The sequence below is a fragment of the Papaver somniferum genome, chromosome 7, assembly GCF_003573695.1.
Source record: "Papaver somniferum cultivar HN1 chromosome 7, ASM357369v1, whole genome shotgun sequence".
NCBI classification, from domain to species: domain Eukaryota; kingdom Viridiplantae; phylum Streptophyta; class Magnoliopsida; order Ranunculales; family Papaveraceae; genus Papaver; species Papaver somniferum.
Window position 1 is genome coordinate 71024376 of NC_039364.1, and position 15129 is coordinate 71039504.

General features: G+C 35.4%; 1 protein-coding gene across 2 annotated transcripts; it reads left to right on the forward strand.

Annotated features, from left to right (window-relative positions):
- Positions 1–9387: 9387 nt before the first annotated feature.
- On the forward strand, positions 9388–14506 carry LOC113297586. Of its 2 annotated transcripts, XM_026546109.1 has the most exons (9): positions 9388–9722; positions 9889–9995; positions 11192–11260; positions 11804–11833; positions 12448–12480; positions 13178–13248; positions 13451–13532; positions 14027–14116; positions 14224–14506. In XM_026546109.1, exons 2-9 carry the CDS (start codon positions 9903–9905, stop codon positions 14260–14262), a joined length of 507 nt encoding a protein of 168 aa, XP_026401894.1. In that variant the 5' UTR covers positions 9388–9722; positions 9889–9902; the 3' UTR covers positions 14263–14506. The 2 variants fall into 2 exon arrangements, with proteins under 2 accessions (XP_026401894.1, XP_026401895.1); XM_026546110.1 differs by lacking the exon at positions 14224–14506 and having other exon boundaries at positions 13954–14082.
- Positions 14507–15129: the final 623 nt, after the last annotated feature.

Sequence of the window (15129 nt, forward strand, 5' to 3'; positions counted from 1 at the left end):
GTACAACCTAGTTGTAGGGAGACTGTGCAAACTCATCCATTTTTCTTTGTGCTCGTAACCCTGGATGAGAGAAGCACATAAAAACAAGAGCACAAGTGGGTACTGTTTTGTTTAATCGGTAATAGGGGATAGTGTCCTTTAATAAAAAGAGAAGTTCGGTAAAATAACCTATTCTCGGAAACCCTGTTTTCGTGAATTGAATATATTCTTATCTTTATAAGAAAAATATTCTCTTAAGAGTTAGATCTTCCCTGGAAAAAGTCTTGAACTAAAAATCGTGTCTCCTGTAACTCGAAGTGTTACAGGGAGTAATAAAAGGGAAGCTTGAATTGTTAGAAATTGTCCAGGTTTTCTCTCAAAACGAAGAATCAGGAAGATCGTCTCAAGAATCGTTTCTCATGACAACTCTGATAGATCTCAAGATGGAATAAGTCTCTTTGCGATCGATGATTCAGATTCTACCAAGTGGTTTCCCACAGAAGGTATGCATAAAGCTATGCATGGGGTTGAAGAACTCATAGGAAGTCTCTTTTCTTTGTTACAAGATCGAGACAGTCTGAAAGATAGAATGGAAGAAGCAAGAAGCGAGCTAAGTGATTTGAAACTTCAAATTGAAAATCTTGGAAAACAGAAAGTGGTTGTCAACAAAATCCTTGAGACATACTTTAACAGTGTGAATACTGATGAAACTTCAGTAAACAATGAGAGCACCACTAGAGATTAAGTTATATGATGTAATACTTAATCCAAGAAAATAGACAACAATTTTTGATTTTTTCAATGATTGTATTAAGTCTATTATGAATAAAACTATTATGAATAAAATTATTTGATTTATAATTTTTCTTGTGATGGTTTTTGATTTACATAACATGTGCTTGAATGCTTTATTATTGCTATGGATGTTTATGGGATGTTTGATTTCGGTTTTATTACCTTGATATTCGATCTCATAATGTTGTGAACCCTTATGGTTTGGGTGACTTTTTGATTTAGCAGGATTAAGTTCTAGCCCATGTTGGTAGGCTTTATCAAAGGATCATGAGGGGTTCTGATAGAAACACTACGTGAAAAAGTCACAATTTGTTGAATCAGTTTTGGTTTAGCATAAAAGCATACGTGTTTCGGTGGTTTTCAACTTTTGCTTGCAATAGTTAAAAACCGGTTTTCAACCTTTCTCTGGTAAAGGTTGGTTATTGTTATTATTTTGTTTTGAATAAGGATGACAACATAATGATATTTCGATATCAATTCTCCCTGGAAGAAGATGCAAACATATTGGAGAAGTGGATGCGAAATTTGAGGTAACAATCTTGTTAGTTAATTGTTTTCCTGTTTAAGAAAACCCTGATTTTTATTTCATATATTTATTGCTTTTGCTTAACAAAATTTCGGTACAATTGATGTTTTATTCCATGATGTGTGTGTGATTCAATTGGTTCCGGTTAAGAAAAAATAATGTTATCTTGCTTTACTGTGTGGTATCAATTGTTTAGGCTTACAAAATTTCGGTGCAATTGCGGTGCTATAATGTCTATGTTGTTTCAATTGCTTCCGGTTGAGGTGAATAATTATGCAAGTTGATTTATTTGGTTTGTATGAATTGTTTATGGCTTAACGAAAGAAAAAGTTTACAGGATGAATTGTTTAGTCCAATTCGATTCCGGATAAGAGAAACTAAGTTTATCTTAGTTAGACTTATCAAAGTGGAGGTTTCGGTTGTTCAAGTCTAATCGAATGCCTTAACAAGAAATACTAGTTAACTAACCTAGTACTTGTCTTGTTTAAAAGTGAAAGGTCTAAGTTATATGGATAATTAGAGCCTGATGAGAAAAATAGAGTTATCTTTATTTTGGTCTTATCGAACGAAGCGGCCGTATTTGTACAATCGGTTTAGCAAAGGAACTAAGGTACTTAGTTGATTTTTGGTTTGCTAAACTATTAGGGGAAATTGCTTCGGTCAATTGTTTCCTTGATAACATATCAAAACAAATTACTTTGTAGTTTCGGTTTTGATATTGGTTATCAGAAATGGTGTGTGGAACCCTCGTGCTTAACTCTATAGGTTGCAAGTCTATTTTGAGATTTGTAAGATTCTTTTCGGTTTGTCCTTTATTTTGTCGTTTCGTTGTCATTGATTTTATATTGATTGGTACCACTAAGGAAAAGAATATTGGTGCTTAAACGTTTATCTAATGAAAGAGTGAAAGCATAGACTAAGGGGGAGTAACATATCCATTACCAAGGGAATAAAAAGACGCGTAGATTGATAAAATCTACCTATCTTACCTTTAGGGGGAGTATTAGATTTGTTATTATAATGTCAACAACGAAATTTAAGGATTGAATGTATACAGGTTATTGTGCTGTTGAATCCGGGAATCAAGCGTATGTGTAATGAATTCTTGTAATTTGTTTATCCATATGATTGTAGGAGTTTTGTCACTAAAATTGACAAAGGGGGAGATTGTTAGAGCATTGCTCGGTTGAACCCACCAAGCGTTGGTATGTCAAGTTTGGTTGTCATATTTTAGTGAATCAAAACTCATTTTAAGAGTCGCTTGATTATGTACTAGAGTCAACTTCGTATAGGTTAGCTTGAAAGTATTAGGATATTAGACATTACAAGTATTGTGAAGACTTGAATAAGTGAAGAAGCAAGAATCTACAACGACAACATCATCCTCCCACTTGAGGTTAGTGATATTTGAGTTGAACTATTTCATTCCCTAACGCATCTTTCAAGTCGTGCATATTGAAAACAAAACTGCGAAGCATAAACACTCTAGATAGACATAGCATTAAGGAATACAATACGAGATTTATTGCTTAACCATTAAACTTTGTAGATAAGACATCGACATAATCTTTTAAATGATATTGTGATTATGTATGGGTATGAGGTGAGGATTTCATCCTAGGAAACAATGTTTTACATGTGTTTTAAGGAAGTAAGTTCATAAACTTGTTTATGAATCGAAAAGGAAATCGCCAGGCGTTATTGGTATTGTTATTCATTGCATATCTTGTGAACAACCAATATGTGTGATTTAGTATAACCGCTCATGACTTGCTTGTGTTCTTGGTGAAACTATTCAACAATGCCTGACTTATGTATTGGTATGACTTTTATTAGGGAAACCGATCTTAAGTAATCACCTGAGATGGTATGATCGAGTTTGTGATTTGTGTATCACCGACTCTGGGTAAAAGGGAACCGATCCTAGTAAGAGGTGCAACACATCACAGAGGGGAATCGATCCTTGTATGAGGTGCAACAAGTTTTTAGCAGAAAGAGGAACCGATCCTATGGACATGTGCAACACGTTTTTAGGCAAAGGGGAACCGATCCTATGGACATGTGCAACACATATAAGTTAGATACCATATATATGTGGGGAACCGATCCTAGTACCTAGTCAACCAAATTTTGGAAAGCTAGTGTGACTATGCACAATACTCACATGGAGGTAGAACCGAAACTTGTTTTGGTAGAACCGTTAAACCCATGATTTGTGATTGAGTGTTCTTGATCAATCAAATAGTTCTTGAAAGTCGGATGAACCAATTCTAAACTTGTTTAGAAGTGTGGAAAATCGGTTTCAAGGTTGTAAGTATGAAAGAGGACTTACAAAGTAAGGATGTCGACATACTTTGAACATGTGCTGTAATGTTTATCTTTTATTGTTCAAAGTTATTCCTTAATAGCTTAAGGAAGAAAATCCCAGGATCAAAAGACAAATAAGTTAAGAATCTTTTATTTAAGGTTGTTAATTTTATTTTAGGAAAATGAGAATTAGTAATGTGCATTTACTAGTTAAAGATTTTCCAAAGAGATTTTCGGTCAATATTTTGGACAGAGCATTTCCAGGAATTATGGAAACCGAATTTGGAATATATTGCATATCTTGAGAATATTTTCAGTTTTGGAGATTCCTTGGTGTCCAAACTTCCTTGTCTGTAAATACTTGAAGTTTGCATTTCTAGCAAACTAATCCTTCGTGACAGCAAACTTCCTCGGTTGTGTTGTTACTGGTGTAGCCGCTTATTCGGAGAGGATAGTAACCTAATTAGGCGAAATCTCTTGCGGCTGCCCAGTTTAAAATCTTCTTTGGGATTGAGAAGCTCTATTAGTACCATTAGCGGGAAACTAGGTAATTTTGGTTTATCTTGTGGTTTCGATTGATTTGATTGACTAACGGTGGTTGAACTTTGATTGCACCTAGTTTGTTTATGCTTGAGAATCTTCTCTTCTGATATAAGATTCACTCAAATTAGATCGAAGTTTCGACATGGATCTTTAGACTGTTTGTAGATCTAAATACGTCTTGTGATAATCCATTGTTAACAGACTCCGTTCTATGCGTGATTGATTACAAGAGATTCAAGTTGTAGTGTACGGGCGTTTATTGAAGATCTAAGAAGATTTGAAGACAAAGAAGATATTGAAGATTTCTGATTTGGGGTTCATAATCTTTGTTGTGCACAATACTTGTTTCGGTATAGAGGATCCAACTATAATCGGTTTATCCTTGTGGTAGATTGGATTGATTAGTTGTGTAGATCGGCATCAATATAATTCTTTGTGATTAGAAGTATTGATTGCAAAATCTTAACAATTACCTTTGATAGTTGAACATAAGATAGATCTAAGAACCTGACGAAGGAGTTTATTGAGATAAACAGAAGAGCCTTTGTCGAACTCACATCACTTGGTTGAAGAGAGTTTCTACCAAACATATTTGTTGTTCCTTTACTGTTTGGAACTATAGGTTTAGTTTCTTGGTCTCAACTATACGAAGTTAGTTTAATTTTGTGTAGCGGCTTAATCCTGAGAGTATTGAATTCTGGACAAGGTCCCGGGGTTTTTATGCGTTTGTGGTTTCCTCGTTAACAAAATCTTGTTGTGTCATTTACTTTATATTTCCGCATTATTATTGTTTTTTTATAATTAAAGTAAATTACACAAACGTTAATTCCTATTTACTTGATAAGCAATCCTATTGTGTTTGGTTAAGTCCGAACCTTTTTATCAAGTAAACATACTTCATTGTTTTATTGTCTCGATCTCGTATCCATAGACGATCACACGAAGAGTGAACCGATTAGTTGCATTGTCTCGACTCAGTCCATATACAATCACTTTTGGAGAAAAGACTTATAGGTAGGAAAAGTTTTAGCTTAAGGTATATTTGGGTACCCTCGCCTTTTCAGGTTGGATTGCATCAAACACAGATTGTTAGATCTTTTCGTGTTTGCCTGCTCTGATACCAATTGAAAAGGCGAGGGTACCTAAATATACCTCAAGCTAAAACTTTTCCTAACTATAAGTCCTTTCCCCGAAAGTGATTGTCTATGGACTGAGTCGAGACAATACAACTAATCGGTTCACTCTTCGTGTGATCGTCTATGGATACGAGATCGAGACAATACTGAAAAAGCGGGGGTCTAACAACCACACCCAATATTTCGATTAGCAATCTGTATTGACTAACTCCAATATACCTTCTAGAGAATCAACTAGATAGTCCGACTCAATCTAGAGAAAAGTATATCAAGGAGTTAATATCCCTCTCACTTGATTTGATCTTTACTCAAGCAAATAAGAATTTGTGAGTCTTTATCAAATACAAGGATAATAAACTTGGATGGTATCGAAGACCAATATCCAAGGATCAATCAATTTCCAATCAACAACCAAAGGTTGGATTTCACAATTGATCGATACAACGCACAACCTGTGATATTTCAATTATATAACAAAATATAATGCGGAATAGAAATAACACAGACACCAGAAATTTTGTATACGAGGAAACCGCAAATGCAGAAAAACCCCGGGACCTAGTCCAGATTGAGCACCACACTGTATTAAGCCGCTACAGACACTAGCCTACTTTAAACTAACTTTGCTCTGGACTGTAGTTGAACCCTAATCAATATCACATTGATTCATGGTACAGTTGTGCTCCTTACGTCTCTGGTCCCAGCAGGATACTACACACTTGATTCCCTTAGCTGATCTCACCCACAACCAAGAGTTGCTACGACCCAAAGTCGAAGACTTCAATAAACAAATCTGTATCACACAGAAAAGTCTATGATGATAGATAAATCTGTCTCCCATAGATAAACCTACAAGTTTTGTTCCGTCTTTTGATAAATCAAGGTGAACAAGAACCAATTGATAAACCAGACTTATATTCCCGAAGAACAACCTAGTATTATCAATCACCTCACAATAATCTAAATCGTAGGGTAGCGAAACTAGATATTGTGGAATCACAAACGATGAGACAAAGATGTTTGTGATTTCTTTTTATCTTGCCCTATCAGAGATATAATCTCAAGTCAATTATTTCAATTGAACTCGTACGATTGAAAATGGCAAGACCAGATCGCTCAACTACAAGAGAAGTAGTTTCATCTGGCTTCACAATCCCAATGAAGTCTGTAAGTCGTTAACCGACAGGGTCTCGAGAAGAAAACTACGGTTAAAGATGAATCGACTCTAGCAAAACCAACTAGTACCACATAGGAGGTGTGGGGATTAGTTTTTCCAGTTGCTAGACGTCTCCCTTATATAGTTTTCAAATCAGGGTTTGCAATCTTAGTTACCTTGGTAACAAAGCATTCAATATTCACCGTTAGATGAAAAACCTGACTTGTTCAAGCTAATATCTTTTAACCGTTAGATCGAAACTTAGCTTGTCTCACACACAAATGAAATGTATTTATTTAGGTTTGAGTAACCATACCTAAACGTGTACATTGGGTTGGTTCACAAATAATTAACCAATGGTTAGCCATATGAGCACTTTCATATTAACAGTATTCATTTTTTTTCATAACTAGTTCAAATGACTCATAAGAACTAGTTCAAGAGTTTTTCAATTGCTTAGATCTTTATACATAGACACAATTGAAACAAAATCAGTTTGATTCACTTGAATCAATTCATGAACAATATATCCACGGTTCGCAAAGATTGCATTCCTTATTGATTTATTGTTTAAGTTCATGAAACTACCGATTTGAGAATTAACCAGCTTGGGTACGCGTACGGGTATAAGTACCTTAGCTACCAGACTTGAGTTTGGAAACTCTGCAGAAATTTTCGGTTCGAAAACTTCCGTGGGTACGTGTATGGGTATGCGTACCTAAGGTGAATGGTTTTCAGTTTGCAAACTTCACAAACTACAACAGAAATTTTCGGTATGAAAACTTCTGCCAGTACGCGTACCAAACCTGTCTCCTTCACCGATACTGCATGCACACATATGCACACACTTGGTTTCCGACACATGGATTTATACACTAATGTGCGAACACACTATATGCTTATATCCACAGTTGGTAATCTCAACTCCACATTTCAATCATTGAAACATTCTTCTATAATGTTATAATAGTCGTTAGACAAAAAGAATCGACTATCATCATCAAAGTTATTTTCAAGATTGAAACGTCATCATGACTTTCGTCACGGGTAAAGATGAAAATGGTCAAAGCAAAATCTTACCAACACATATTTCGAGAAAAAGATAGGCGAATAAACTCGTCCTGAAATAACAAATGTGTATATATGAAAACTATCATACTTATACGACTTTTGTCTCAAGAGTACGAGATAGAGTAGATAGACTTTTAAGTGACAGATGAGTTCAAGTCTCCACATACCTTTTGGTCGGATGAAGTTCCACTGGTTCCTTGAGTAGTTCTTCGTCTTCGTAAGATAATCACCATGGAGTCTGGAGCTCAACTATACCTAACTATCCTAGACCGAGACTTAGTCATAAGTAAACTAGAAATCAAGACATATAGTTTTGATCACTAACATTGACAAACATGCTTGAGATAGCAACGCGTGCGAGTTCGACCGAGCAATGCTCTAACAAATACAACAACGAAGTATGTTTACTTGATAAAAGGTTCGGATTTAACCAAACACAATAGGATTGCTATCAAGTAAATAGGAATTAACGTTTGTGTAATTTATTTTAATTATAATAAAACAATTATAATGCGGAAAATAAAAGTAAATGACACCACAAGATTTTGTTAACGAGGAAACCGCAAATGCAGAAAAACCCCGGTACCTTGTCCAGAATTGAATACTCTCAGGATTAAGCCGCTGCACAAAATTAAACCAACTTCGTATAATTGAGACCAAGCAACTAAACCTATAGTTCACCTAGTTCCGTATGTATTCCCACGCCTCCAACTTATGAATAAGTCACGTACTTGGAAAAATTACTTTGGTTCGTATTCCAAACAGTAAAGGAACAACAAATCTGTTTTGTAGCAACTCTCTTCAACCAAGTGATGTAAGTTCGACAAAGGCTCTTCTGTTTATCTCAATAAACTCATTCGTCATGATCTTAGATCTATCTAAATTACTATAAAGACTACGAATTACTGTATTAGACAAAAGTGACACAAAAACCCCAAATTTTTTAGAAATATGTAAATTAGATCTTTTTATTTTTTAGTTAATACCAAACCCGCATGTATGTACTTCTTCTACTTCTCTTCCATTACTTTCTTCATTAGATCATTTTGTTAAGATCTTCATTTCACGATGCAAATGGTCTAACCACTGTGAATTCTCCCTAAACCTAATCAATCAATTCGTCAAATTCAAACAAGGAAACTATCATTAAATTGCTCCATTTGAATTTTTTACTGTAGTTTGTTTCGATAATTTTTTTCCGTTCTGTCTTCGTCTCTACGGTTCAGATTGCTGTGCTGATGGGTTTGTTTATAGTTATGTATTGTACTATGGAAATTCTATCGTACTATGAAAATTGGTACAATGGTTTGATGTGACACATGTATCAACAAAAAAATCCATCTGGACCTTGAAAATGATGCTCTTGAGAATGCAGTTAATTGCTTTGGGGATATGAAAATTGGAGCATGCCCAAACTCGTTAAACATAGACTAATCAGTTTAATGTAGAGTGAGGAAAAGTAGGCATCCTGATTTCGTTTTTCCGTTGGCGTTGGTAGCGTTGATGGCCCCGGCCACCCGGTTTAGAGAAAGAAACGTGACTAAATAGTAGAAGAGATTAAAGTAACCAGTCGGTATGAGCTGTCCCACGTTAGAGGTATCTAGGACAGAAGCAGACACAATGTTAGCTAGGGACGGCATAAACCCAATAGCAGCTTGAGCCGCGGCATAAACCCAGGCGATTTCGGTCAGCTGGACCAAGCGAAGGTTAGCTTAGTTATTAGGGTTAGTTTTGTTCGGACGACAATATAATCACTGCCGTCCATAATTTGGGAACCGTCCAGAATTCCGGACAATCTCGGCCGCTCTTTGACCTAGATACATACATACCATCTTTCCTTAGAACATTGGTTTTTACTAAGGGTTTGCTTTAAAAGTACTTCCGCCGGCAATCGGCCTCCTCAATGTTGTTAGGAGTTGATAACAAATGGAGTAGTTGTAAATTGGAAGGTTCACAGTATGAAATAGTAAAAATATTAGGGACCTATCTAAGATAAAACAGAAGGCAAGGGACGCTCAAATTTGAACTTCCTCAGACAAAACCAAAGAAACAAAAATCAGAGTAAAAACAAAGGTTTTTCTTTTCATCCAAACCCATTAGTAGGATTGCAATTCGTGATTTTGTTTTGTCAGAGAATTGTTTTGCAAAATAACGAGTACAAGAAGTGAAACCAAAGGTGAAATCTAACACTGTATAAAAATTCGAGAAGGTAACTTTTGTTTAAACTTCTTAACCCAACACTGGTTTTGCTTTAATTTACTAGGTTTTTTCATGTTGATCCAGGTTGAAGTTGTTGTTTACTAAGCTCGATTTCTTAAATTTAGGATTTAGGGTTTGCCACACTTTTTTAACTTTCCTGAGTTTTTTTTTTCTAGGTTGTGATTCATCAATGGACCAAGGATATGAATTACCAAGAGAATTGAAGCTAAAGAAGGCATTCAAGATGATTGCTCGTACTTTGTTAACAGCATGCTCTAGAGAGGTATCACAGTTAATTTATTCTTCGTTTTATATACCTAATGGATGACATTAGAGTAATAATAAGGCTTATTTAAATTGCATTACATGACTTTTCCTTACTCCAGTTAGAATTTTGGTCTGTCCATTATAGCATAAACTTGGTAACTTCCCCCATGAAGAACAACCGCAGATTATTTTTGCCTGGTGCATTGGTTAAGAGCTGAAATGTTTGACAGTTTTTCACTTTATCGGAAGCTTTGAAGCTGCTTAAAGTTAGTGGTTGCCAGTGAGAACAACACTTCCTGCAACTAGAGTTCAGAACTTAATGTTACTCTTTATTAAGTCACAAGAAGAGATAACTCATAACTCATAGTTCTATTAGCTAGATAGTTTTGGTAATTAGGTTTTGGAATTCCATACATACTCGGGTTGTCTCAAACGGCACTATGTATTTGAATACTTTTCTGAATCATTTAGAACCAGTGCCATGGATTGCCACTTTTTACGACAATGAATGCTGCTCTACTCCTTTGTGCTGGTTAATCCCTTCATACTGCATAGGTCACACGCTCTTTTCAAGATCACATGCTTTGTGTTGTAACTTGTAAGTCTTTACGTCTTTTTTTTTGTGATCAGTGGTGTGGGTTTAAATCTATATTAAAGAAGCAAACCTAGCTTTTGTTTTAAAGTGTAACAACGTTGATGCATGTACTTGTATTGATCAGAAGCAATATAATTAACCAGTAGCTAATGAAACAGGTTTTTTTCTTCCAGTAGTACGAAACTATTTCCTATTATTATATTCGTGGGTTGGGGCTACTATATGCCCTGTGTTCCTTGTCATTCTTCACGAGAGCGACCAACAGTGCTCAAGGCTTTAAGCTTCATTTTGAAGATGAAGTCATGCTTTTTTTGTATCTCTACTGCATTATTTCTATTAATTTTGGATATGTGATCTGTGGTGTTAACTTATAACTTTTTCCATTTAGTAGGCATATTATCTGATGTATATATTTTTTTATAGTCCTTGAGCTTGTCTTACATATTAAGTCTACTTCGCTTTCATGTGAAGATGGTGACGGTGTTTTTGTATATTTTGCAACTTGTAGTATTTGATTGAAAAGAAGAACACGTATCATATGGATTAATTGGTCTGGCTTATATTAGAAGGATGACTATGTGTTTCTCTTTACTCTTTTACTTTTTACAAAATCTTAGGAATTCCTTGAGGCATTTTCAGCATTCCGCAGAGCAAAACAAGATGTTCTATATCAGCTTTTTATTCACGTAAGTGTTCTTTTGACTTGTAAATTAGTCACTTGCTTTAGTATATATGAACTACAAATGCTGGTATTTATGGTTTTTGAGTTCTGACTAATGGTTGATATCTGTCCTAAATTTTTTGGCTTTGACCCAAGTTTTCATGAGTTTTGGTATGTTTGAATGGGCAGCTTAAACTGTTCTATTTTTCAGTTGTGATTGTTGTTTCACGTGCCATCTTGGTAACTGGGAAGTCATTGTTATAACATAGACATCATATAACCGGTTCTACTATGTCAAATAAATTATCTCAAAACCCAACTTGATGTAATTGAGATTTGTAAAAACACTTATTTCTAGTTATCAAACTTAGTTATTGATTTCCGCTGATACTGCCTTTAAATCTTAGATTTCACAAGTTATTTATCACCTATCTTGTTTCTTCTTAACTCATGAAGGGTTTCTATGTTGCTTAACGGATCAGTATGCCTCACTTTCCATTTTTGCTTGAAGTTTTTTCAAATTTGACTGATACTTCGTTACATACGAGCTAACGCTTCGGGTTTTCAGGTAATTGCAGAACTCCATGAGAACATTGAGGTATGCTTTCTTGATATCATGTTCTAATTTTTTTATTTTCTTTTCGTTTTCTCTGTTTAAAATATGCGTCTTAAGATTTTTACCCAAGTGTTCATAAGTGTCGTTAGAGTAATTAACATTTGATTAAAGTAACTCACTGTTCCACCCATCTCTTTTTGCCAGCCTGTCTCTACAATCAATTGCAACCTATAAGGTGGTTAAGTAGTTATGTACTTTCACGTCAGTGAGATAGGAAATCTTCAACATAAAATATCTTTTCGTACTCAAGGGCAGTAACACTGCAGGTGACTACAGATGCTGGTGTTAACGGCATTGTTGCGTTTATCACCCCGGCTAGTGCACAAATTACTCCATTAGTTGTCATGGCCTTACTGGTTTTATAAATCACACTAGTAACCTCAAGAAAATTCGTTAATATCATTGGCTAATATTGCTACCGTCATTTACAACATTACATGTGTTTTCCATTACACAAGCCGTGGATCAAAGCATTGTTCTGTTTGCCACATCATTCCTTTAGCAGCCATATTATGTTCTTTGATTTTTCTTTTGTGTAGATGACACAACTTTAATTCCAAGTTCATAACTGACACTGTCTCTTTTCAATTATGCAGGAAGATTTTGAGTCGATATGTGCCGAAACACAGGTATCTTATGCTGTGTTTTTTTAAGTTCTCTGTACAACTTACATGTTCATATATAAGAAGTATAAAGCTAGAAACTGGTTGGCCCACCTTGTTTATGAAGAATAATTTTGTCACTTGGTAAGTTATAAAGCTAGAAACTGGTTGACCCACCTTTTATGTGAATAATAATGTCTCAAACAGGAATCTGGTTGTTAGTCCCATTCTTTGTCACTTGATAAGATTTAAAGCTAGAAACTGGTTGGCCCATCTTTTAAATGAAGAATAATGTTCCAAACTGGAATCTGGTTTTCCCATTTCCCATTCTTTGTCAATAAGTGGATAGTGTCATATTGACCTCCATGGTAATTTTTAACTGAGAAGTTGCTTGCTCGATGGCACAGTTTAGGACTCCTCGGCTCTTTTGGCCATGATTTTGTTATAGAATTGAAACAAAACACAGAAATTGAACCCTACCGATGTGATTTGCAGGTTGGTATACTACCATGGGGGCTTGCTTCTAGGTATTTGTACTAACCGGGATGGAGGGATGCGACTCTCGTTCTAATCCGTAGAATTTGATGTCTAGACTCTAGAAAATATGAATAAGAGGCATCACCCACAAAGCATTTTGAGTGTGTTCTTAACTAGGAAATTGTGCCATATCATATGGATTATTTTTTTCTTTTATAATTGATACAAAGCTTTTCATCCTTTACAGGTTGCTGCCACTTTTGACAAGGTAGAACAACTCGAAGAAGAGCAAAAACTAGACACTCTAGCACAAGATAAGTAAGTAATTTTTTCTGTAGGAGTGTACCCTTTATGGAAGTAGACTTGTGATTCTAGCTGTTTTATATCTCCAAAATTTCTCACGTAAATATCCCTTGATTGAAGAACCGAAGAAGTTTGGCAACACCTGCCCTAATGATAGCATATTATATGTTTTTAAATACAAAATATCTCTTTCGACACTTCGATATGTGAAATGCAGGACAAATTTACTTGATGTCAAGCAAGAGTTGTCGAGAGCCAAGAAAGCTGAGATTAGTTACTTGACAAGTGCCCTAGAAAAGGTAAGCTGCTTCTTGACCCTTAATAAAAGTTTTGGGTCCTTTATACTTCAATAATCGAGAAACAAGATAACATACTAATACCTTTTTCCCCTCCATGAATTACCATGACTACTTTCCTTTTGCCTCAAAATGAAAGAAGCACCTGTCTTGAGTCTCTTGACTTTACTTTAAGCAAAAATAAAGATTCATGGATTTGAACCTCCTTGGCATTTTCCAAGGAGAAATCCTCAGAATTGCTTGGTGTGTATGAGACTAAGGGTCTATATGTGTCCCTGGTCATGCAAAGACAGGACCTGCATCACCAAAATAAATAAATTCAGGACTCTAATTTGGTAGACCAAAATAAATAAATTCAGGACTCTAATTTGGTAGATTATGCTTTGAACTATCAATAACTCATTTTCCTTCTAACTTTCTGCAGCAGTACTAAACTAACTGTTCGTCCTTTAAATGTCGGGAGACTTTTTAATTAACTTCTTGCGAGAGTTCTGCAGGCTGTTGCACAAAACCTCCAAATGAAAACCCATATTGAATCTCTCAGAATAGACAGGCAAGACTATTCTGTGCCCGATGCTGTTAAAAAAGTAAATTCTCCCTCCTATCTGATTCTTGCTTCTTTTCCTGCAAACACTCACTTATAAAACTATTATAGAAGTGCTCAGGTTTTCTGTCCTCTTTTCGCCATTTGCAGTTGAGGAGCTGGTATCAGAACTCGAGTCAGGCACCCTAGAACTAGAAGCATTAAATTGATCTCAGATAATTAGCGGTTGACTCGAAACTTAGATGCACTTAAAACTTTATTAAGGGTATTCAGAGTTTCATGAGTAAAATTAGACGGATTTGCTTCGGTTTAGACTGTTCGGTCACTGTATTCTGTACGTCATTTTCCTGTATGAATGTAAATTGTCAATGCAAGAAAAGTAAGAGAAGAAGTTTCTAATGCACGAGTTACTGAATCATGCATCTCTGCTAAATACTTCGTCTTCACCAATCACCATGTGGTAATTTTTTCACAATTAACCGTAGCATACAGTTTCCTTCCAAAAGCGCGAAATTTCGCCAAGATGAGACACAACGTGTCTTATACCTTTCTCTAACCAGAAGAAACCTTATAAGGGATTCACATTCCAACAGAGAGGCTTCACATGGATTCTTAGTGACTAAAAAAGTTGATTATGGGATGTCTTGATGCAATAGTAAAATGTCTAAGTTACCCTCAATTAGAAATAAGAACCCAAAAACTAAAATCAAAACCTAATTTTAACTCTAAAATAAACTTCTACTTCTTCTAAACTTCCTCTCCTTCATCTCCTTCCTTTTTTCTTTTTTTTTTTTCAAATCGAAATCACTTCGTCGTCAACAAACCAATCACGTGTGAAATAGATAGGTTAATTGAAATTAGTAAAAAACAATTAGGTTTGCAGAGCCATTTACGGTAACGTATTCTTAATTTCTTAACTGTAAATTTGTTCTCTGAATCTATTAAATATCAGTAAATTGGATGTGTTTTTACGGTTTGGTTTAAGGGTTCAGGCCTAACCTTAACAGATGGATTTACAGTTGGATCCGAATCTTATAAAATCTAACAGTAAACGAT

Excerpts from the sequence above, each read along its gene's own strand:
- LOC113297586 (XM_026546109.1), top strand. The coding sequence starts at position 9,903 with ATGGACCAAGGATATGAATTACCAAGAGAATTGAAGCTAAAGAAGGCA. Across the intron at positions 11,834-12,447 it reads AACTCCATGAGAACATTGAG|GAAGATTTTGAGTCGATATG; the intron begins GTATGCTTTCTT and ends TCAATTATGCAG. Across the intron at positions 13,249-13,450 it reads GACACTCTAGCACAAGATAA|GACAAATTTACTTGATGTCA; the intron begins GTAAGTAATTTT and ends TGTGAAATGCAG.